Below are 23471 nucleotides of genomic sequence, written 5' to 3'. Positions count from 1 at the left end.
CCCTCACATGTACAGACAGGGTAAGGCTCAGGTTTTATTTGTTGCACGGTGACTTACAGAACACTTACCAATTGGAGTCTCGTATCCGCAAGAGAACGTATCCAGCTGTTGATGCACAATTTTTAAGCCTGCATCTACGTCTGGATACTGGCTAACTATTCACGTAAAGCAAGTCCTGTGGCCCAGATAATTTCTTGTAATTCAGTCCACACTGTCATCTGCGTTTAGCTCCACTTCAGGAAAACATACTGCCTCACCTTGGTGAATCCGCTTTCCGATTATTTTTGTTTCGCCCATCTATGTAGCCGTATACGGCTACTCAATGCTGTCCCCTATCCTGTCCACCGATTTCACCCTCCTCGACACCCTTTCCACCGACCTCTCCCTTCTCACCCACAATCTTGCTCCTCTTCGCAGGAGGCTCCGGGATACCATCCCTCACGAAGATATCCCTGTACCTCTCCGCCTTGGCCCACAACTCCTCCGCAACATCCTGGTCGTACTTCTCCAGGCGGGCAAACATCCTGCCCAGGGCAATGGCCATCAACTCCTTATCAGCCTCGTCCTTGCTGCCCTTAGCCTGCTGCACGAGCTGCCGTTCGGCCGTCAGCTGCGTCTCGGCCTCCTCGGCGACGCGCTGGTGGCCTGCGGCGCGCTCCTCGAGGACTTGCGACTGCATGAACAGGCTTGAGATCTGCGAGTGAGCGGCGCGCTCGGCGGAGCGGGCGCGGGTGGCGGTCGTGCGGGCGCTGTCGAGCAGCGGCGCGTGTTTGTCCAGGGTGGCGCTGGTGGACCGGTGGGTGTCGAGGTGCTGCTGCTCCATGGCGACAAGGCCGGCGGCTGTGGTGGGTTCTTTGTTGTCTTTGTCGGTGGAGGTGGGTTCGCGCTTGCGCTTGAGTGGGGTGTTGCTGGTGGTTTGCGTGGTCATGGCAGGCTTGTTGCTGCCAGTCGATGGTGTGGGTGCCGGGCTGCTGCTGGGAGAGCTCTCGGTCTTGATCTTGACTCCTTGCTGCTGGCGGCCCTGCCGGATGCTGGAAGCAGGCGATGGGGCAGTGGGCTGAGAGGCTGTCAGCTTCGAACTCCAAGTCCACAGGTAGGCATTGTAGGTGGAGCAAGGTGCTTTTCACTTACGCGTCTGGGTGATCCGGCGGTGACGGGCGTACTGAAACGAGAAGGCGCACGCGTAGGGTTTCCGCCGGCTCGTCCAGTGCTTCGGCCAGGTGAGATGTTCACTATGCGCTGCGCTAGTAAGCAGTCAAACGGTAAATGTTTGGCGCCTGAGATACTCACGCGCCTGTGGTCACTCATGATGAGCGTAGGATCTGAGGTTGAGGATGTGTGGTGGGAGCGTTCGCGCGTTGTAGTGGCTTGTGGTGAGGGCGCGATGAAGCGCGGTGGGTGTTGGAAGATCTTGTGTGGGGAGGCTGTAGTTGAAGAGGGAGATTAAGTTGGAGGCTTTATATAGGCGGCCACTCACGTCCACACACGCGCGGACGGTTGAAGGGAAAATACCAAAGAGGCAGCCTCCACATGGGCAAGACAGAACAGGAAGCCACTCCCATTAACTATCCCGCGTCGGCGAATCAGATTCTTCGCTTTGCACCTGGATACATTCCCGCACTCGCTTCCACTAATGGCTATGACTTTTAAGTGTAGCCGTTTATTGCAGCTACAAAGTTTCTAATTATCTTGTAAGTTCTCCTCTTGGATCAGTCCAAAGCATACGGATGGTCGTTCCGTGCAAGACCCTGAAGCCGGTCTATCGTAGGTGGAGAGCCGGCAGCCATTGCCTCATCAATATCCTCTCGCGGGTGGAAGAGGGCGAACCTCACGTAGATTATCCAGCCCTGCTTGAGCTCATCGATGTCCTCTCGTGTACGCTCAAGCTCGTCGACCCGCCTCTCGTACAGTTCAACCTCTTGTTCCCGGAGCTTTTGCTCATGCTTGAAGTGCTCTTTCTCCACTTCCTGAAGATTCTGCTCAGCTGCTTGCTCCATTTTCTGCGCCGCTTCGATCATACGCGTAGCATCGTGCAGAAGGAAAGCGGCAGCGTGCGCGCCACGAAGGTCATCCTTCACACGTGCCAGATTCTCCTTCATGCAAACCGCTTCGCCATGCTCCTGCTTGGCTTTCTTGATGGCATTCAAGAGCTGGTCTTTTTCTCCTGTTGCCTTCAACTTCATCTTATGGAAGCTTCTGCATGCTTCGGCGTGCATCTTGCGCATCTTTTCCAGTTTCTCTTGCTTCGCCAGCCAGCGCCATGGGTAGGTATCCTCCGGGATTTGCGTGTCCTTGCCAGCGGTTGAGTTTACCTCGATGATTGCCTTCCTGATCTGCAGCTCCGCGAAGCTGTACGTGCGCTACGTTTCATTAATGAGGTAACTTGTTGGACGAGTGAGATGGAAGGAGAGGAGCCAACTCACGAATGCGTCAGTCAAAAGCTCCTGCTTCGTCAAGCCCAGCTTCTCCAAGTACGCGTCCACATCCTCTCCCGGGAATTCAAGCTTTCTTGCGCGTTTATCCTCACTGACCTCGATCTGGAAGAATATGTGTCAGATGTGTCGCAACTGCAAGTGAAGTCAGGAAATGGACATACGCGGATGCCGGTGAGGCGGCGCATCAAACCCTTCAAATCGTTTCCCATGACTTTGATGCGGGGTGGTCTTGGATCAACGGTTGGTCTGCGGTGGTGAGATGTAATCGGATATGACCTTCAGGGTCATGGTGAGGGAGTTGATGAGGAAGTGGAGGGCAGGGTCAGCCTGGGCACTGAAAGTCGGCCTTAGCACCAGGCAAGATCAGTGAATGATTGTATGCAGGGTAGGCGGTGATCATGGGGCACCGACGGTTGGCACGGCGCCCCTCACTTTACGTCAACTTCCGTCATTCCGCCCGGCCCGCGTAGATAGAAGAATGTAGCCGCCTATACGAACGTGCGACTCTAAATTCGTCTCTTTCTCAATTGTCCGCCGTGGTAATCTGGTGCTGCGCCTCGCAAGCCGCCAAAGCAAGTCGGCGAGAACTGCACTCCGCAACATCTCTCAAGAAAATGTGTGACTATTTTAAGCCTCCTCGGGCTGTCGTTATTCGTATCTTTGACCGACTCGAGACTGGTGGTCTTTCTATTTTAGACTCAATTTATCTACAAAGCCATACCCGAAATCCGATCACGACGCCGGCCACGTGTCTCCAATCGGAGTTTTTGTACCGCTTCAAATTCATCCAATGTTTTTTTCCACCATGAATAACACAATAGGGATCCCTTTTCGGCAATTTTCACTCACAAACCAGAGCTCTGGAATGTGATCCCAGCCACAATCTTCAATGCTCCGTTGGCTCAAGAGGAGGCGACCTTTGCCCCCGAAGAACCCGCAGGCCCAACATCCGCATCTTCATCATCTGTACTCGCCTCCGAAACCTCGTTCGTTCCGCTATTCAGCTCGCGTTTCACAGTCTTATCCGCCACCTCAGAGTTGGACTTCAACGCAACAGCGCCGCCTCCGGTCACCTCCCTCTCTCCTCCACCGCCCTGTTCCAATTTGACCTCCTCCACGCCTTCCTCTCCTTCACTCTTAACTCCCGCCTCCACCGCCTCTACCCTCACTACCTCTCCTCCTCCCTCGCCACCTCCCCGCTCCCCACGCACCACCGGCACCGGCACCGGCACCGGCACCAACGCCCTCCCAAACCTCCCCACCACCTCCTCCAACACGCCCACCGGGTCATCCTGCTCCAGCAGCACCGCCACCACCTTCGTCACCACCACATCCCTCTTCGCCTCCGCCACCTCGCGCTCCAGCACGACGACCTTCGCCTTCGCCGGGCCGATCTCTTCGTCGAGCCGGCGCTCGCGCTTGCGCAACTGCTTCAACTCGGACGCGACGTCCACGCGCTCTTTTTCCATGGCCGCGGCGCGGCGCGACGTGTCGCGCAGGCGCACGCCTGCGAGTTGCAGGGCGCGCTGGTCGGACTGCTTGCGGGTGGCGGTGGAGAGTTTGAGGGCGGGGAGGGTGGCTGCCGTGCCGGCGGAGGAGGAGGAGGAGGAGGAGGAGGAGGAGGAGGATGAGGGTGAGGGGGATAAGCTGGGTAGTCTGGTGGAAGAGGGTTAGTGTTGTTTTTGCGCTTCGCGATGGGGTCTTGCGGGGGAATTGGACGGTTGGTGGGTGAGTTGGGTAAAGTGCGAAGAAGTACCTGGAACTTGTGCTGCGGACTGCTGCTTCTGCAACGCCGGCGCTGCTGACCCGATTGCTGTTGTTGGATCGCTGACTGCTGGCCTTCGTGTCGCTGTTGTTGCTGATGGTCGCGGTCATCGTTTTTGGTTCTCGTTTCGTGCTGTGGTGAGAGACTGAGCAGGTGCTCGATCTCGCCGTTGGCGAGCGCAGACTTACAACCTGGCGTGCGGACCGGGTGATGGTGAAGAAGGCCCAGTGTTTGTCTTTCTGGCAAGGCTACCCGGAATGCGTTGCCTGTGGTTTGGGTTTGAGTTTGCGCCCGCCGAGGAAGCAGCCTGAAGTTGGATGAAGGGAAGAGCAGTTGCAGTTTTGGTTTTCACTTACGATGAGCATTCGGCCGTCTGTATGACAAAACAGGTAAGAGGTCAAGACCAGGAAGGGAATCACCAACACGGTTGTGGCGCACGTTTCAACTGCGCCTTTGTTTAGATGAAAATGCTGTAGGCGCAGCCCTTCAGCCTCACGGTGCACCTCAAGTTATGCGATGGTGTCGGAAAGGTGAAGTGAATACCTGGGACCTTATAGGTTATTGAGCTAGAATTGTAAGGCTGAGGATGATAGAGAAGTCGCGCATAGAAGACACCACTGCCAGATTGCACGGCGCTGCAGGAGTTTCGTATCATGATAGCGCTTCGAATAAATTACCAGCTTCCCTAGAACTAAGATCTTCCTACAAATCTACTTACTCTGTATCTGATTGAAAAATGGATTGGTAAAGCGCTTTTGGGGAACAGATGTTTTGAACATTAGCTTGAAACTCTTATTATAAATTTTAGCTTTATAAATAGAGTTTGGGTTCTACGTATATGTATAGCCGATTGCACCATAACACTTAAAATAGGAACCCTCGCAGCAGGGCGTACAACACTTCTTCGCACGCTGCTCAACCCGGCCTGGCTGTGCTCCGAGCGTCGGATGACAAATTCTCTTTCCCCGCACTCGAACTACGACATCAGGCCGCCTCCATTCATCCTTTACAAAGCTATAAACTCCTCGTCAACAATGCAGGATATCGAGGATGCCCACAACAGATTCATCTTCGTTGAGGGAAATGGCAGTACGACACGCACTCGGCGCCATGTCATGCGCGACATCGGCAAGCAACGAAGAAGCAAGGACAAACCGTGGACATCAAACGTTAGCCGCGTCCGCATTCCTGTACAGATGAAGATTGCAGCCACCCCCAAGATCTGTGGAGGAATTGATGAGGATTTCGAAAAGGACGAATGGCCGCATCAAGCGCATATTACGCACCTCGGAAACTCTAGGCTGGATCCGTTCGCTAGCTATCCAATTCCTATGGATCGCCGGTCACTAGAGTTGATTTGGTACAGTATGTTCTTGAGCGTGTACGCAAAGGATTTGGCTGAAGCCGTCCAATAGTGTTCGAGACGAGCTTGCCAAACAACAACGCTTTTTACCGATCCGTCTGGTATCCACTTGCGTTTTCCAGTGCAGCAGCGTTTCACCAAATCCTCTCAATGTTCCCTGTATATTTGAAAACAACCGGTTTAGCACACATCGTTTCGGATGATGACGCATATGTTCTGCTACATCACAATGAGGCAGTCAGGCGAGTCCGGGAAAGCCTTGAGAATCCTGAATCTGCCGCCAGTGATGATGGTATTCTTGCAACTATAACTGGTATGATTTGCCAAAGTGTAGGTTTGTCGAGTATAGAGAGTTTGCAGCTCGTACTGACCAACTACATAGCACTTGACTGGGGATGTAGAGCAATGGACGGCCCATGTGAATGCATTGAAAAGTCTCGTTCAACTGCGCGGGGGTGCTGCGTCACTCAATTGTAGCCCTATTCTTGGCTTTTCTATACGATTGTGAGTCCAGCATTGGCACATCTGGTTCTGCCGCTAAATCACTACAGAGTCGACATGTCCACGTCCTTCAGCCAGGCGAAAATACCATCATTGGTTACAGCTCCCTGCCTTTTAGAGGCTGACATCCCAGCCATGGCTTCAGACTGTCTTCCCTTCTTTTCCGATGTGGCTACATCATGGTATGCGAGATTCCCTGATTCCACGGAAATTATAGACACCCTTCTCAGATTGTGGGATATGTTCTCCCGCCTAAACCTTGGAATCATTCAAATATCCGACGACCCACGGGACGAGAATTGCATCTGGAGATTCATGCATCCGGTGCTGGATCGGCTACTACGGTACAGATGCCCTGCGAGTATGTGTGAAGATCGCTTCGTCATCAATGAAGCTTGTAGGATCAGCGGACTCCTCTCTCTAGCACAATTTCGGCGAATGCTAGGAATTGCTCCCATTTCTACGGCCATCTACACTTCCCGCGCGCAGAGACTCGTTCTCCAATATCAGGTCGATTGGGCGGGACTCGAATCTTTGAAGCTCTGGATTTTGTTAACGACAGCTTTGGAGGCTGAAGATCCATCGGTATATGAGCAATTGGCTCAAGAAGCTGGGAAATTGGTGTCTATGGCAAAGTTGGACCACGTTGAGAAACTGCAAGAAGAATTCGCAAATGTAACGTGGGTAGATTCGGGGTCCCTGAGGAAACTACAATCATTCTGGTCGCGCGTGACATGGCAGTAAGTGAATAGTCCAAAGCAGAAACGTCACGCAAAAAACAAAGAATTGCTGATTCTAGCCGGTAGCAGTATGAAGAGCAAGTTAGCTACGGATCTACACGAGACAAGTACGGAGTTTTACGACCCCCAGGGGACAAGGGCTTTGTGACCCCAGGGGCTGAAAGGTCAAAATGCTATCCAAGGAGCGTGGTAACATACAGTAGGAAAGCTGATTGAAATCTGGATCTGTGTGTGTTGGATCTATCCCTTATTAACCCGAGGAGTGTGGATTTGTGAGGGTTAGACCTTCTCTCCCGGATGCTTCCCCGCCCACCACACCAAAATCTTGACATACTGCTCCGGATCCTCCTCAGCAAGATAATGTCCTACCTCGTCCATATTCTTCACTTCTACGTTTTCGTACACCTGACTCAGCATCGGATATCCATCTACCGCATGCATGCTCCTCGCGCCACTGAAGCCCAACGCCGGCACCTTGCACTTCCCATTCGCCGCCAACCACGCCAAATTCTCCTCCTTGTCCTGCTCGAACGCGCGGTACGCCCCCAACCCAGCCCTCAGCGCGCCGGGCTGTTGATAGTCGCCCAGATAGAAGTCAACAGACTCGTCCAGCGCGGCGCGGTTGTACGCCTGACGATCGAAGAAGTACCGCAGATACACCTCCTCCTTGCCGGCGATTAGGGCTTCCGGGAGGTCCGGCACGGAGTGGAACAGGAGGTGGAAGTGGTTTAGCATCGTTTTGCGCTCTTCGTACTCGCGAGTGCCAGGTAGCGGACACTCGCCCCACGCGACGCTCGCCGTGTGGTTGGCGTAGGTGGTGGCGTACGCGTGCGCGACCATGCCGCCGATGTCGTGGCCGACGACGTGGATCTTCTCCGTGATGTTGAGGACCGAGTGGATCAGGTGGAAGAGGTCGCCTGCGATGACTGTCTTGCGGTAGTCGGGGGACCATCCGGTGGGTTTGGATGATTTGCCGGCGCCCCGGTAGTCGGGAGCAATGACGCGGTAGCCTGCCTCGGCGAGGGGGCCCATGACATGGCGGTAGTGGTACGAGGTGTATGGAAAACCGTGGATGAGGAGGAAGGTGCCTTTGACGGTCTGGTTGGCGGGTGGTTCGCTGTAAAGGTAGTGCAGCCGGAAGGCGTCGCCGAGCTCGGGGAGCTCAGTGTTACGGGAGACGTAGCCAGAGGGCTGGGAATTGACCATTGTGAGGGAGAGGAAGACGGCGGGGAGGAGAAGAGGGAACATTGTGCCAGTGCGCTCGATGGTGCTCTTTATGTCCGCTGTACGGCTCGTTTATATATAGAACCGGGCGGCATAGAAAGAAGTAGGCTGGCAGAATACTGCTCATACCGCCAGATCAGATGTCTTCTGCAATACAAGGGACCGATTACTGCTTTTGTCTATACGGTGGGGTTAACCTGCCATGCCCGATGATGCTCCGATACTCCCCATAGTCCATAGTAGGTTTTCGCATCGGTAGGTCCTGCGGCTAAGCGGCTATTTACCCGCTCGTCATGCACGACAGGGGACCTATTACCGTTTCGAGATTAGCTTATTGACCTTCCCACACGCACTGGTCAATCACGTGTATCTCACTTCGTTCTCGCCCCATCCTGAGTCCCATTCAAGGTAAGCCGTGTGGGTTTACCACCCTCTTTGGTGTTCGGATCCTTAGAGGCAGAGGCTCGCCGCTCCAGAGAGGAGTATTAGAGACTGCCGGTTGCATATAGAGCCGGACTGGTTTTAGCTGATTCTTTGTTTAGCTAAAATGGACAAGCCGAGCTGAGACCCACGGGATCGTACCTATGTCGGCAGGCTTGCCGTTCAGCGTTGTTGCACATGCTCCTCTTCATCGCAGTTTTCAATTACCAACCGAAGCTTACAATGCATTTTCTACGAGCGCCATGACTGCCGCAAGTTGCGGATGGAGCGTGGTTCGTACGCTTTTAACACTTGCTGCCAACAGCCTTCACACGCACCTGAATGTTCAGTGGGCATCCAGCGTTTTTACCAGCTTGCTCAAGGCCTCAATGCTCTTCGCTTTCATTTGCATAGGATTCGGAGACCAGATTTGTAGGTGAAGCGCATCAAGTTAAAGCACAGAGGAAATTTGGAATAGAAAGACGTTACATCTTCGACTCTTCACTCAACAGCGAAAGCAGTAGAAGTAAATGGTTCTATATTGCCACAAAGTTAATCGATAGAGGTGAAAGGTTAGGGTGGATACAATAAACATTCAACTCACCAAAACCCTTCTGCATAAAGATCGACGTTTCGCTAGAATTAGCTGAATATGGACGCATACCGTCTCCGGCAACTCGGGTTGCCGCTAGCGCTGCCAGCGACTCCAGCGCCTCTTGGTAAGAACGGACAATATGATGTGTGTGCAGTGTCGGGAAGTTTCCGTGACCAGTACTGGGTAGTATGAGACGCAGTTGACAAGCCAGGATATGAGAAGACTAAAATGAAAATATGGCAGCACCTCGATAAGGTAATGTCTCTGTACTTGGCTTGAAAGAGCACGACTGTTGTTATCATTCTCTGCGGATATGGTCTCCATCCCACTACAGCAAGAAGATGGACCCCTTCAGGACGCGCACCAAAGCTGGGGCATACGGCTTAGCTGTTCAACCCCGAAGGCTATTCATTTGTAGCAGGAGAGCGCAAATGTCCACTCTGTCCTTTTGCTATGTGCAATGTTCAAGGACGCGTAGACTTACTTTGCCACCTTTCCCGCCTGACGCTAGATGTCAGATTTGTACGCCAACGAAGCTATTGATCGACCTTCGTATCCCCAAGGCATGACTCGGAATGACCGGAGCGATAGCCAGGTGACGTTAATAAGAAGGCAAAGCAATGGTGGCTGGCTTGTCCATCCGCCATGGAAGGCTACGAGGCTGGAACGGGCAGAAGGTACGCAACGCAGAGGGCTGTGCCTTTTAGCGTTTCAAGTTTCACAGGCTATCCGGGCAACATTGTGCATGGATATCCGGGCCGGCGGGAGAGCGGTGGTAGGGGAGCGAAGTATTCGGTTTAGTGCATGCAAAAGGTGCAGGGTGACGTACCTCGGCTCCTCACAAACTAGATGCTGCATGATGTCGATCGCGCGTTTTTTGCGTTACAAGTCATGTCTTTGGCTCAATAGGTAGGTGAGTATCAAGAATGGGGCGCAGGCAGACAAGGCGAAACCGATGAGACCTTGGGGGCTGCGCCTCTAGAAGGCGAATCTCAGGCAGCGGTGCAGCTGGCCAAGGGGATTGGACAAGAGCCAAGACAGGTCGCACGCAGAGGGCTGTGTAGGTACCTGCGGCATCAGGCTCTTTGGCGGCCAGGTGCCGAAACGACGCTTTGCACCTATCACAGGCTGATTAGCCCTGACCGGTGTGCCTCAGGCTCTCGCAAGCTGCACCTCGCCCCAGCTCCTCGACGAGGTTCTTAGCCGCTCGTTGACGAGGCTGAGGTTTCTCTCAGCTTAAGATGGGCCGCCTCGCCACTATCGACGCGCATCCTCGCATCCACAGCGATCCTCGCGGCGTTTCCGCCGTTTATTTTTGCTTCTATTAATATCCACCCAGCAATGGGACAGGGCCCATTGCCAAGCCTCACCGACGGTGTCCGAACAGTGGTGACGGTCAATCGCCTGCGCCTGCAACGCTCCGCGCGTCACTGCGACAAGCGCATCGCCAAGCGCTTTTGGTCGTGCGCTTCCGAGCATGCCGACCTCGAGACCCATCGGTAAGCTGGAATCCTCGCTCCGCCAGACGCTCGACCGCCTGACCCGCCAGCGCAGCCGCAGCCATGAGGTCGAGGTAGAGTTTAGCCCCAGCGCTCCGGATGAGGTCATGCCTGTCTTGGCCCAGGTCCACGGCACCATCGCACGCCTGCTGCGGCGCCTGAGACGCGACGACGGGCGCGAGACACCGGCCGCCCCGTTGCTGCTTCAGCCCGGCCGGGTGCTGGAGCGGTGGCAGCGGCGCCAGCGGCGACTCGAGGCGAGCTGTGCGAGCTGGTTCTCGGTCTTCCCGGGCAGCGTGCGGCCGGTGAGCACGACCTGGCCGTGGACGATCAAGCCGGCGCTGGCGGTGCTCTGGGGCGTGTGCTGGCAGTACTACCCGCCCTCTTCTGGCAGCTTCGATGCGCGCACGCGGGTGCCGGCGGCGCTGCTGGAGAGCCACCTGCGCGACGCGGGTTGTTGGGGGTGGCAATCGCCGGACGCGGGAGCGTGTGAGTTGGTCGTTCCTCGAGTCTGCGTGCCTGAGGCTTCCGGCGCTGCCGGCGGCGCGAGCGCGGCCAACCGTGCTGGGCCAGCGCGCGCTGTGCTGGCAAACCGGCGCGGGGCGGTGCCTGCTTGCTTGAGTGCTGACGAGATTCCTTGGCAGATCTGCAATTCGGTCGCGAGGCGCTTGCGCCTTTCCTGGCGCCGGCGGGCGAGAGGGTGCCGGCCCAGGGAGAGCCTGGCGCAGGCGGAGCGGAAGCGCCGGCCTTGGATTTCAGGAATCCGCGTGCGTGCGCCCCCGCTCAGCCACAAGGTCGTCGACGCAATTCTCGCGCCCAAGGCTCCAACGCCGACGCTGGTGAGTCATCCGGCCGCCTGAGTGGCCCGCTGCGCTGAGCTTGTTTCTGACTCCGACCGTGCAGATCCGCGGCCGCCGTCGGCTCCCGGCCATTTATATGCCAACGCGTTGTCGCCCAACGCGTCGCCCTGCGAAGCTCAAGCCTGCGTCTGGCCTTACCAATCAGGCATCGCCACCTTCGAGCCCACTTCCCATCAGCTCCCGCATGCCCGCACCACAACCACTTCACTCCACGATTCCCTCCACTGGTTTTCCCAGCACCAGACCCGCCAACAACCGCCTCAGCACTGCCTGAACCACTCCATCCCCGAGCTCCGCGTCGAGGATTTCACCACGCAGCCTGCGCTGCAGCCTACGTCTGCATCGCCCGCCAACGACTATATATCCCGCCAGGCACTCTCGCCACGCCGCGCAACTTCAGCATTTCCATCGTTCTACGACTCCCCCATGGACGCTACTGTCGCCCACGTTCCGCAGGTGATGACCGACTTTTCCAAGGCTTCTGGCCCCGTTAGTCCCGTCTCCATGAACGAGGAGGTCGTCGCCCAGATGTCTCCCGCCGCAACCTCGACCGCCACCAACCCCCGGAAGCGGAAGCTTTCCGATGTCTCTCTCGCTGCCCACCCCGTGCAGCCCACCAACCCTCAGCTCCCCATCCGCGAGTCTTCCGAGGAGCAGGACCGCTACGACGGCTACACGCCGCGTGGCAAGTATTCTCACAAACGCACCGAGGACCCGCCCCGGAACACCGAGGGCAAGATGATCTGCAACTTCTCCCCCGACTGCCATGGTATCATCTTTGAACGAAAGTGCGAGTGGAGGTAAGTCGTCCCCCCGTCCCCTTCCCCACCTGTTTCCCACAACTTCAAACTGCTTCACGTGTGTTTGAAATGCAAAACCAACGCTAACATTCCCTGCAGTAAGCACATGGACAAGCACGACCGCCCGTACGTCTGCCGCCACAAGGGTTGCGAGAAGCTCCAGGGCTTCACCTACTCCGGCGGCCTGCTACGGCACGAGCGCGAGGTGCACAAGATGCACGGTGGCACTAAGAAAGCTCTCTTCTGCCCGCACCAAGACTGCAAACGCAGCATGGGCCAGGGTTTTACCCGCAAGGAGAACCTAGCCGAGCACATTCGCCGTGTCCACCGCCGCGCCAGCAATTCCGATGTCGCTTCCTCGCCCACCGCTCAGCCGGGTGGCGGCCAGCCGAAGCCCGAGGATGAGGCTGCTAGCGAGGCTGGCCTCAGCCCCGATGCCGATGCTGATGACGTTTACGGTGGTGCCGTCGGCGAGAGACGCGTCGGCCCATCGAGTAAGAAGAGGAGGACGTCTGGTACGGATGGTGGAGGCAGTGTCGGTGGGGGTGGTGAGACGGATGAGGATGACCTGAGAGAGGAGATCAGGCGACTTCGTCGCGAGAATGAGGAGAAGGACCAGAGGCTCAAGAAATTGGAAGCGGCAGTAGAAGTCCTCAGCAGAGGACAAGGCGCTCCGACCATGGTTTGATTTCTCATTTATCCATTCTTCTTAGTTTCTCTACTCTGTTTCGGTGTTCTGCGTTCAACGTCATCTGGGATTGGGTATCATTTCACCGGTGGGCCATTACGGAACAGAAGATTGCATAGCACGGCGTTGCTCAGGACGAGCGGGTGGACGGTCAAACCCCCTGATGGATCAATCACTACGGGGGAAAGGGGGATTACGCTTCTTTTCGCCATCTTACCTCGTCGAATTTTTTTAACTTTCCCTTTCATCTCCCCTCTTGTACGATGGTCATGATTTCCCCTTCTTTCCTTTCCCCCCTTCTCATGATCATGATACGAAAGAACGAATTAGCCTGATTGATGCTAGATCGCTCCTCTGTTGCTTAGACTGCTGTACTAAATTCTCATCCATCTCATACCATCGTACCATATCTGTCCTTCAATATCAGAGTATGCAGGCTTTACTCTCAAATGAAATAATACCCCTCACCACTGTAACGAATCAGCGCACGGAAAGCCCAACACCCCAGTGATTCTTGAACCAGAACCAAACACGCGATCGCAAGGCGCATCAACGTGTTCACAAACTACCGGCAGATGAAGCCATTCCATCCCATCACACCAGTTGTCATCCCACATCTCACGCAAAGCCGTACGGCCTCAGGCCACGACGATGCCGCAAAAGGAAATACTCCCCAAAGAGGCCCATCTCGTGATGATCGGCAAGAGCCGCCGGCATAATCCACAGCCACCAAGAAAAGAGGCCACAGCACACTCCAGGTCTTTCAGCTGTCGAGAGTGGAGTCCCCACTAACTGCAGCGCAGACTAAGCCGAGGCTGATGGCCCAGACATCCCCGTTTCCTGCTGCCTAACCGCGTACGGGCCCGCAGACGCCGTTTGCACGAATGCCAGCGCGGTGCGGTGCGGTGCGGTGTCACCACCGCCCGTCGGCTGTTCTTCTCTTTCTCACCAAAGGAGAAAGGCGGGCAACCAAGGTTTCTCTCTCGTTTGCAAATATTAATGACTCATTTCACGGGAGGCTCCACGGCATACGGCAGGGAATAAAAAAAAACCGGGACCCAGTGCATGCACCTGCAGCAGGTCCATCGCCACTCGAAGCGTTTGGAGTCTGGGTATGGGTGGGCGAAATGTTGATGCCTGCGCAGCCCCCGCGTCGACTAAACCCGAAGCGGCAGTCTAATTGCCCCAACTGTCGCACCGCGCATGTGATCGCGCGTCGCTAGCGCGTTTGACATCTCTTAGCATCCTGGAGGCAGCACACTAGCGGAGATGGGAGTGGTGGTGGCTGATCGACTGGGGTGCGCTACATCGCTCATGTGCCAGTCTCTGCTGTGCGTGTGTGTGTCTCCATGACACATACGCTAGGCATTGCGGAACCAGAGAATGGTGGCTGAGGCGCTTATGAGAGAAGAGATTCCTGATCAGCGAGCACATAGTGAGTGATGATGAATCTTTTTTTGCCGCCCGGACCGGGCGGCTTCGTGGCCTCGCGGCCTCCTGGTTTTTTGTGTCGCAAGCGGGGAAGGGCGGAACAGAGCGGGCAGAATGCGCGATGCGAAACTGTGAGACCAGCCGAGACACCGAGTGATGACGAATACCCAACAAATGACGGATTTCTTAATTATATCCGCTTGGCCGGAAGGCCAATCAGAATAAATGCCAGAAAAATGAAGGAGGGGGTTCGCTGAGCGATAAGGCTCTCGTCGAAGCAACAAGGATTTCTATTTTTTCCCTTCATTTTTCAGCCTTGCATGCGGCGATCGTCCAGGGTGGGGGTGGAGAGGGTGGAGATTTGTCGGCAATCCGACCTCTTTTTGGGGGCCGATTTCGCAGCGGAAATTCGATGCCCACTCCGCTCCGCTCCGTGATATCACATATCAACCTTATCGCTTTCAAATACTTAGGGTTGTGTCTTCGTTGCCTTCGGAGTTGTCGCCTTGCGATGCATCTAACAACGGTAAGCTGAGGGCCAGATGGAATTAGCGCAGCGGTCACGATGACGGCTTGGCGGATGGTGGATACCGTTCTGCCTGCATGCCTGCCTACGGCACAAAGTATCATTGGTCCGTGCCGTACAACACCGCGGCACCGACAAGGCAGAGAAGCGGTCGCCCGTTGGATACTGATCTGGAATTGAGGCTCCAGGCAACAGGAACACTAAGGGCTGTGGCTTGTGGAAGCGCCAGAAGGAGCGGACTATGGCTTGGGAGCGCGTGAATACCTTGTCACTGCCTTGGGATTGAGAGTGAGATTAGATGATGGCTTGCGGCAATGGTCATCCTTAGCTCGTACTGATGAGGGATGACCGATGCCTGGTCAATTAGCCGGTGACCTATTACAGACACCGATGAAATAGATGATCACGCAAAACAACCGTGCAAGGCCTTCTGAGACGAGCTGGTAACTGTTCGGAAAAGGGATCCGCATAGATTACTCTAAGGCAGAGCTTTTGTATCGACGCCCAAACGAAATATACAAGATTAAAAACATCCCATACCTGCCGCTTTGGCCGCAATATTAATATTGCGACCCGCTGAGTAAATCAACGCATGAAAGGAACAATGCAAATGCTGCAATGCTTAAGAGCTTTCGCTCTTCTCATTCTCCTCGTCCTTAGAGTTGGCGGTCATGTCAGCACATCATCTTTCCGTAACATGCGGGTAGCCAGGGTGGGAACAAAATCAAGAAAAATCATACAGCAGGCCTGTTGGGGGAGATGGTGCCCTTGGACTTGGCGGTGTCGACGCCGCCCTCGGACTTCTTGCTCTTGGAAGGATCGTTGTCAACATCGGTGCTGTGCCTGGTATCGGTGTTAGAGACACCCTGCTGCTTGCCGGACGTCTGGTTCTGGCTCAGAGGCTCCTTGCTAGGCGCGGGCTAATGGAGGTTAGCGTGCGTATTCAGTCATTAGGAATATTTTGACGTCATCATACCTTGTCCTTAGCAGAGCCCTCGGCATCAGCTTTTGAGTCGCCAGAGCCGATCTCCTTGCAGTTGTCACTGTCAATGCGCTTCTTGGAGGCACCCTCCTTGGCATCGTCCTGCGAAGAGCGCGTGTTCTTGTCCTCGCTAGAATCCTCCTTGGGAGCCTCTTCCTTGGGCTGCTCCTTGGACTCGTCCTTGGATTCTTCCTTGGACTCCTCCTTAGCCTCCGCCTTAGGCTCCTCCTTGGGCTCTTCCTTCTTCGGCTCTTCCTTGGGCTCCTCCTTGGGAGCCTCCTCCTTGGGCTCCTCGTGCTTCTCCTCGTGCTTCTCGTGGTGGGCGTCGTGGTGAGCCTCACCCGGCTGGAGCATCCACCAGGTCCCAGGGACGCCGAGGGCAACAGAGCCAATCAACCTACGGAATAATTAGCAAGAGATGAGCTCAATTGAGGCCGAAAGGTCCGACGTGTTGAAGCGCAATGGCTGAGCATGCGCAAACACATTGCTTATGCGGCGCAAAATTCTTCGGCACGATCAGCGTCCGATCCCGCAATACATACCAAGGGAGGTCGCTCTTGGCCTGAGTGTGGCCAGAGCCGCCGTGCGAGCTGCTATAGGCGCGACGCGACACAGATTGCGAGATGCGCTGCCATGGCTGTTGGCGGCCGGCGCTGCGGAAGCTGGCGCGGGCAACGGGCCGGGCAAGCTGCTGAGCAGCGGTGCGGAGGACGGTGGAGCGGGCAAGAACCATTGTGAAGCTGCGCGAAGAGCAATTGAACGAGATGAAGACGGATGGAAGTGGGGGAAGAGCTCAATGGGCTGGTGGAAGCTTGAAGAAGGCTGGGTTGGCGAGGCGAGGCGAGGGCGCGCGAAATGACAGCCGATGACGCCGATGGTCCGACACAGGCAAGTAGCGCCCGAGCTACGGGCACCCGCGCCAAGCACGCCTCCAGGCCCCTCCACCTGAGTCTTCCTTCGCATCGTCGAATCGCCTGTGCTGGCTCCCAGTGCTGCGCCGTCGACTGCTGCCTCGCCTCACCCATCCTTTTCTCGCCGCACCCTCCACTCCTCTCCACCGCTGCCCCAGACGTCCCGCAGCATCTTCTTTGTGGCACCCCCGCGCCAGCAACAGCACAGCACACGCCGCAATGTAAACGCCTCCCACCCCCGACCTCTAGACCGCTTGACCTTCGACGGGAAGAACTGACGCACGATCTACTTTAGACGCTGTGCTCGCGCTCGCTTGCATTCCTTCGACGCGGCGCGGCCTAACCCCGACCTCCAAACACCACCCACACCCCGCTGTCAGAACCACACTTTTCAGCATGAGCTCGGCGTACGACGGCCGGATTCCGTCCTCTCAGGATGTGAACCGCCTGCTCAATAAGCTTTACGACAGCGACCCGGACCTGCGGTACATGGCGTTGAACGATCTGCAGGCCATGATGCAGTCCGGCCACCCGAACTTCTTGCAACACGATTACACCACCGCTGCCAAGCTCATCGACGGCTTCCTCCACACGCTGAACGACAGCAGCGCCGAGGTGCAGAACCAGACCGTCAAGTGTCTGGGGCCTTTTGTGGCAAAGGTACCCGAGACCATCATCTCGCCACTGATCGACCGCGTTTCTCAGGTCTCCACCACAAACACCGTCGACAACTCCATCCCCGCCCTCGCGCTCCGTAACATCGTCGTTTCGCTTCCCAAGCCCGTCGCCGGCATTCCGCGCAACCAATCCGTCGTTGGAGCCTACACCTCTGTTAGCAAAGTGCTTATTCCGCGCCTGGTGGGTTTCAATGTGGTCCCCACCGGCAAGCAGGGCCTGCCGTCTGTGCCCAAGAGCATGCTGGAGGATGATATTGCGAAGGGTTCGGACAGCACCGCTATTGATGTGCTTATTGAGGTGGCCCGCTGCTTCGGCCCTATGCTGCAGGAGCCAGAGCTTGTTGCCCTGCAACACACAGTCATGAAGATCATCCAGAGCGACCGCGCTGGTCCCGTCTTGAAGAAGAAGGCTGTCACCGCCATCTCAACTTTGGCAATCTACTTTTCCGAGCAGACTCTGAGCAATCTCGTTTCCAGCCTCATTGAGAGCATGAAGGATGCGCATATTACCCGGGCGAAGAGGAAGGTCTACATCAATGTCCTCGGCGCAATGGCGCGGTCCATCCCCAAGAAATTCGGCCCATATCTGAAGACGCTGGCACCGTTCGTGTTGAGCGCAGTGAGCCAGAGCGAGCTGGATGAGGAACTGGAGGCTTGGGACGGCGAGGAGGAACGCGATCCGGAAGCCGATGAGGTGCGCGAGGCTGCTCTGGTGGCGCTCGAGAGCTTCTTGGGCTCTTGTTCGCAGGAAATGCGCGTCTTTACCGACGAGAGCATTGAGGCCGGTACTCGCTTCCTGAAGTACGACCCCAACCTGGCAACGGACGATGACGAGGACATGGATGACGAGGATGAGGAGGATGCAGAGGGCCTTGAGGATGAAGATTTCGAGGAGGAGGCCCAGTTTGATGACGAGGACGATGCGAGCTGGAAGGTTCGCCGCTGCGCCGCGAAGGTTCTTCACACTGTAATTGTCACCCGTAGCCAGGGCGATCTGCTGGAGGATGGTACTCTCTATGACCGCGTGGCACCAGCTCTCATTCCCCGATTCAAGGAGCGGGAGGAGAGTGTCCGCCTGGAAGTTCTCGCTACGCTTTCGAGTCTGGTTCAGCAGTCCAAGCCTGAAGTCCTGTCCACTGCTCGTGCAAACCGGGAAGCTTCGAACCTGGGTCTTATGGGACCTCCGCCATCACGTAAGAGGAGGAGGGTTGGCAGTGACGCTAGCATGTTCGACTTGCACACTAACGCTTCTCTGTACGCTGGTATTGCTTCTGCGAACGCCGATAGCCAGCCGCTGTCTGGTCCTCAAGAGAAACTTGCCGCGCTGGTACCTGACATCGTCAAGGGAGCGCTTCCCCTGCTCAAGACTGGAACCCTATCCACGAAGCAAGCCTCTATCAGCCTTTTGAAGGAAATTGTCATCACAGAGGGTGGTGGACTCTCGGATTACCTTGATCAGATAGTCGATCCTGTTGTCGACGCCTCTAAGGCTACCAGTTCCTCGACCGGAGGTTCATCCGCCTCGTCAGCCACGGCGAACACCCTGCGCATCGAAGCTCTCCTGTTGCTCCATGCCATCGCCGAAACGCACGCTCCTACGTTGCTACAGACTTACCTCCCCAAAATTGTGCCGGCTCTCGACGCGGCGGCCAAGGAACGCTACAGTAAGGTTTCTGCGGAGGCTTTGGCGAGCGTTGAGGGCTTCATCAAGGCATTCACCCCGCCGCGTGCTTCGGCTGGCTCTACGGAGAACAAGCCTTACTTGGAGCAGCTGTTTGATATCCTAGTTAATCGCATCTCCGCCAACGATGCCGATGTTGAAGCCCGTCGCCGTGCCATCCACGTCCTGGGTCTTTTCATCGGCCGTAGTTCCGGCACTGACGACTTCCTCTCGCAAGATAAGAAGGTGGCAGGTATTGAGCTTCTTGGCCAACGTCTCAAGCAGGAGACGACCCGTCTTGCTTCAGTCCGTGCCATTGAGGTCGCGGCAGGCCTCGCACAGAACAGCGCGGAATTCTCGCCTCAGTGGATCCAAGAGGTCGCGCTCGAGCTTGGTGCCCAACTTCGCAAGGCCAGTCGCTCTCTGCGTGGCTCCAGCTTGATCGCGCTCCGGACCATTGTCATAAATCCTGTCACCCGTGCTCATCTGGATGCCAAGACTACCAAGGAGATTGAGGAGATGCTTCTGCCTCCGATCAAGAACAGCGATTTGCACCTGATGGGACCAGCCCTGATTATCCTAGCGACTTTCGTCTCCAATGATCCCAGCAACGTTGTCAATGAGCAGCTCGTCGATGCACTCAAGGAGGTCGTGACCTCGACGATGAGCGGTAGCGCTCTCGACGCTCTTTTGGCTTTGGTCAGGGCTGTGGCAGAGAAGAATGCCGGTGGTCCTTTGATGAAGTCATTGCTCCGTGATGTTGGTATTGCGGGCAACCCCGATCTCATCGGCAAGGTGATAGGCACTCTGCTTGTCTACAGCAAGGCAGGTATCGATGTAAAGTTGGAGGACTTTGTGCAGGAGTTGCAAACTGCGGTGGACGAGAAGCGAAAGTGCTTGGCTTTGGCTGTGCTGGGCGAAGGTGGTCTGCGCCTTGGACAGGATTCACCTCTCGACCCGAAGCTGTTTGTTGCTCGCTTCAGCGATGGTGGACAGGTACCACTGGCAGCGGCAGTTGCGCTTGGAAGGGCAGGCTCTTCGAACGTGAAGACATACCTTCCTTTCATCATCTCAACACTCAGCCAGCCAGACGCCAAGACGTATCTCTTGCTGCACTCTATCAGGGAGGTTCTCCAGTACCGCAGTGCTGATGCTGATCTGCTCCCGTTCGCGCAAGACCTCTGGCAGCACATCCTCAAGGCATCGCAGCAGGAAGACAACAGAGCTGTTGGTGCTGAGTGCATTGGAAGGCTGACGATTATTGATCCTCAGACATTCCTTCCCCAGCTTCAGGTAATTACTCACCACGACAACACGGTTAGACATGCTGACGTACCCCCAAAGAAATTCTTGGGAGAAGCAGATCCCAGCGCTAGAGCTATGGTTATCTCGGCGCTGCGGTACACGTTCGCCGACACGGACGAGGCGTACGACGACTTCTTGCGGCCGATTGTCATCCCGATGTTGGCGGCGATGCTCCAGGAGACGGACCTGGACAACCAGAGACTCGCGTTAACCACTATGAGCTCGGCCGTGCACAACAAGCCGGAACTGGTGCTGCCGCACCTGACGGAGCTTCTGCCTCTCGTGATGGGCCAGACGCAGGTCAAGCCGGAGCTGATCCGCGAGGTGCAGATGGGACCTTTCAAGCACAAGGTGGACGACGGTTTGGAAGTGCGCAAGAGCGCGTACGAGACACTGTACACGCTGCTCGAGACGGCGGTTGCGCGCCTCAACCTTGCCGACTTCTTCGACCGCATCATCGCAGGCATTACGGACGAGCACGATGTGCGCACGCTGTGCAACCTTATGCTCACCAAGCTGGTTCACCTGGCGCCGGACGAGACGAAGCAGCGACTGACGACCATCTCGGAGCACTTCAAGGCGGTCATCTCGACCAAGGCCAAGGAGAACGCGGTGAAGCAGGAGATCGAGAAGATTGAGAAGAGCGCCAAGGGTGTGATCAAGGTTTCGATTGACATCAACAAGAGCCTCAACGTCGGCAGCGTCGAGGGTGGCAGTGTCGAGGATCCCAACCACAAGGCTTGGCAGAGCTATTGGGAGTGGGTCAAGAAGGAGCACGCTGGACCGCTCAAGACGGTAGAGGAGGAGAGCCGCGCCGAGAGGGACCGGTAAGCGATTTATGGGATAAGTGTGGATACCAGATCTGGGGATTACGAGTAGGATGGCGGTGATTCCAAGCATCAGCGGCATAGCCTTTCCTCTACAAGCAAGTGGATAGGAGAATTGACAGAGGATCTTCATTTTCTTAATGCCGGTTCGCGATGCAAGATGAGCGGCTGCAGGCGGCCTGACTCGGTGGCAGCAGTCTTGGCCAGCGGCGGTGGAGCTGGCACGGGTGGCGCGGTTTGAGAGAGTGTGTGATCGCGTCAGGCTGTGGTGGCCCCATAGTGCTGAGATGCGGCTTGTGGATTTCCCGTGGTGCCTTACATGGCGGAGGCGGCGAGTCGACTGCGGCGCAGCGTGGAAGCTGCCCGGGCGGGCAACGATCAGCCGTGCTGGCGCTTATAGCCTTGCCGGCCAACCAACCATTCATGGCCGCAGTGGTGACCCGAAGTCTGGCAGCCCCACACAGCCCATGTCGTCGAGGCCAATCGCGGCTCCAGGACGGCTCTGCACGTCCGCGACGGGTCGCACGGCTCGATCAAGGAGCAGCCTAATGTCTGCCCGTCACCCAAGCTCGCCCGAGCTATTCTTGCGCGCTTGCGACACCTGCTATATTTCTCAAATCTGCTTGCTGATCTAGCGCTGATGTGCTGACGGAATGGTAGCTGCCGGCCAGCTCCAGGACTCGTGTGCGCTCACGTCATTGCCTGCGGCCTGTCGCCTCTCCAACATAACCCCCGTCTGTACGAGCTGAGCTTCGCTGCGACGACTGCAGTCTACCTCGCGCGTCGCCATGGACCCTCGCCGCCAGTATGCGCAACCACATGCGCAGGCGCAGGCCTCGCAGCAGCAACCCGCCCAGCCCTACTACTACCAACACCCGCAGCACCCGCCGCAGCACTATCAGCAACACCAGCAACACCAGCACTACCAGCACCCGCAACACCAGCAGCAGCTTGCGGAACCTCAGCAGCCTTCCAATCCGCGTTTCTCTTGGCAGATCCCCTTGACCGATGCCGAGAGACTCCCTATCCACCAACTCGATCCCGGGCCTCCATCTCCGCCACCCCAGCAGCAGCAGTCGCAAGCCCAACCTCGCGCACGCGTCCAATCGCCACCCCAGTCCAATCGCTTCTCCTTCGCACAAACACCGATCGAGGTCCAACAACCCCATTTCCAGCATCATGCCCAACCCCGCCGTCAGACCGAACCCACAATCCCATACTCTCCAGACTCGATACACGCTTCGAATTTGAACTCGCCGGCGACTGAGTTCGACGACCTGTCAGCCATCAGTACCGTTGCTCCACAACTACCAGCGCCCCACATGTCGCGGCCGCTGTCCAAAGAGATGGGGGAAGATATTGCTCCGGAAGGAAGAGTGCCCGAGGAATATGCAAGGCCGATGCCGCAGGAGCCGCATCCCGCCTTCTTCGCTCCGGTTGTTGACACTTCGCCGCGAGGAAGTATAGCGGCCCCGAGGCAGCGTCAGCAAAGTCTCGCCCAGAGCGTTGCACAGTCGGACCATTCCCAGCAGCAGCTCCACCACAACTATGACGCACAACCGCCGCCGGCGTCACCCGGTCCTGTCCCCATCAAGACTGAGAGGGACGACAGTGCGCCTGTCGACAATATTCCCATATCACCCATCTCTCCTACACAACCCTACAGTCCGCACTCAAATGTTGCCCCGTCGCGACCGCCCATCTTCGCACCAGATAATCCCAGCGGTCCGAATGGCATGCTGACGGGGGAGCATAAACCGGGCCAGATCGCCCATCCGAATATGGACCTGCATGCGACTGGATCGAAGCATCAGTGGAAGCACTCAATCTGCGAATGTAGTGGAGACGTTGGAACCTGCATGACCGGAGTCTTCTGCCCGTGCGTGTTGTACGGCAAGACGAGCTACCGGCTGGGCTTGAAGGGCGAGAAGAAGGATCCGACCGATATGCTAGGCTGGAGCTGGGCCAATACCCAGTGCAGTCTCATGGCCATGGCCACGTTTTGCGGCTTGTGCGGTATGCATCCCTTTGCCTTCTTGTGTCGCTCCGGATCTGTTTAGCTTCCTTTTCATTCCGGGCACCTGCATGAGCGAATGTGCTAACGTGGTTCCACGACAGGTCTTTTCCCCCTCATCCAGCGAACCCGGATCCGACACAGTTACCAGTTGGAAGGCTCGCTGCCGTCCGACATTGTTAAGTCCTGCTGCTGTTGCTGCTGTTCGACCATCCAGAACGAGCGTGAGATGCGGGACAGAGAAGAAC

The 23471-nt window shown here is 56.4% G+C and overlaps 8 protein-coding genes across 8 annotated transcripts; 3 read left to right on the top strand and 5 right to left on the bottom strand.

The window, feature by feature from the left end:
- Positions 1–319: 319 nt before the first annotated feature.
- LTHEOB_6675 (uncharacterized protein) lies at positions 320–1308 on the bottom strand (the record flags this gene model as incomplete). Its single annotated transcript, XM_035515957.1, has 3 exons — positions 320–1057; positions 1132–1239; positions 1291–1308. 3 exons carry the CDS (start codon positions 1306–1308, stop codon positions 320–322), a joined length of 864 nt encoding a protein of 287 aa, XP_035372710.1.
- Positions 1309–1709: 401 nt separating this feature from the next.
- Positions 1710–2644, bottom strand: LTHEOB_6674 (uncharacterized protein; the record flags this gene model as incomplete). The annotated part of the gene is made up of 3 exons (XM_035515956.1): positions 1710–2360; positions 2424–2537; positions 2597–2644. The coding sequence occupies 3 exons, from the start codon at positions 2642–2644 to the stop codon at positions 1710–1712; spliced, it is 813 nt and encodes a 270-aa protein (XP_035372709.1).
- A 693-nt stretch (positions 2645–3337) lies between these two features.
- LTHEOB_6673 (uncharacterized protein) lies at positions 3338–4310 on the bottom strand (the record flags this gene model as incomplete). Its single annotated transcript, XM_035515955.1, has 2 exons — positions 3338–4091; positions 4192–4310. The coding sequence occupies 2 exons, from the start codon at positions 4308–4310 to the stop codon at positions 3338–3340; spliced, it is 873 nt and encodes a 290-aa protein (XP_035372708.1).
- Positions 4311–7083: 2773 nt separating this feature from the next.
- Positions 7084–8052, bottom strand: LTHEOB_6672 (Soluble epoxide hydrolase; the record flags this gene model as incomplete). Its single annotated transcript, XM_035515954.1, has 1 exon — positions 7084–8052. The coding sequence occupies one exon, from the start codon at positions 8050–8052 to the stop codon at positions 7084–7086; it is 969 nt and encodes a 322-aa protein (XP_035372707.1).
- Positions 8053–10384: 2332 nt separating this feature from the next.
- LTHEOB_6671 (C2H2 transcription factor) lies at positions 10385–12890 on the top strand (the record flags this gene model as incomplete). Its single annotated transcript, XM_035515953.1, has 6 exons — positions 10385–10542; positions 10598–11031; positions 11187–11309; positions 11364–11381; positions 11446–12202; positions 12302–12890. The coding sequence occupies 6 exons, from the start codon at positions 10385–10387 to the stop codon at positions 12888–12890; spliced, it is 2079 nt and encodes a 692-aa protein (XP_035372706.1).
- A 2579-nt stretch (positions 12891–15469) lies between these two features.
- On the bottom strand, positions 15470–16562 carry LTHEOB_6670 (Phd zinc finger-containing protein; the record flags this gene model as incomplete). Its single annotated transcript, XM_035515952.1, has 4 exons — positions 15470–15502; positions 15588–15767; positions 15824–16226; positions 16372–16562. The coding sequence occupies 4 exons, from the start codon at positions 16560–16562 to the stop codon at positions 15470–15472; spliced, it is 807 nt and encodes a 268-aa protein (XP_035372705.1).
- Positions 16563–17136: 574 nt separating this feature from the next.
- LTHEOB_6669 (Cullin binding protein) lies at positions 17137–21213 on the top strand (the record flags this gene model as incomplete). Its single annotated transcript, XM_035515950.1, has 2 exons — positions 17137–20370; positions 20422–21213. 2 exons carry the CDS (start codon positions 17137–17139, stop codon positions 21211–21213), a joined length of 4026 nt encoding a protein of 1341 aa, XP_035372704.1.
- A 784-nt stretch (positions 21214–21997) lies between these two features.
- LTHEOB_6668 (Protein plant cadmium resistance 10-like) lies at positions 21998–23269 on the top strand (the record flags this gene model as incomplete). Its single annotated transcript, XM_035515949.1, has 1 exon — positions 21998–23269. One exon carries the CDS (start codon positions 21998–22000, stop codon positions 23267–23269), a length of 1272 nt encoding a protein of 423 aa, XP_035372703.1.
- Between the last annotated feature and the right edge of the window lie 202 nt (positions 23270–23471).

This window comes from Lasiodiplodia theobromae (assembly GCF_012971845.1).
Source record: "Lasiodiplodia theobromae strain AM2As chromosome Unknown scaffold_19, whole genome shotgun sequence".
NCBI classification, from domain to species: Eukaryota; Fungi; Ascomycota; class Dothideomycetes; order Botryosphaeriales; family Botryosphaeriaceae; genus Lasiodiplodia; species Lasiodiplodia theobromae.
Note: the sequence above shows the minus strand (reverse complement) of the source record. Positions and strands in the feature narration are given on the sequence as shown.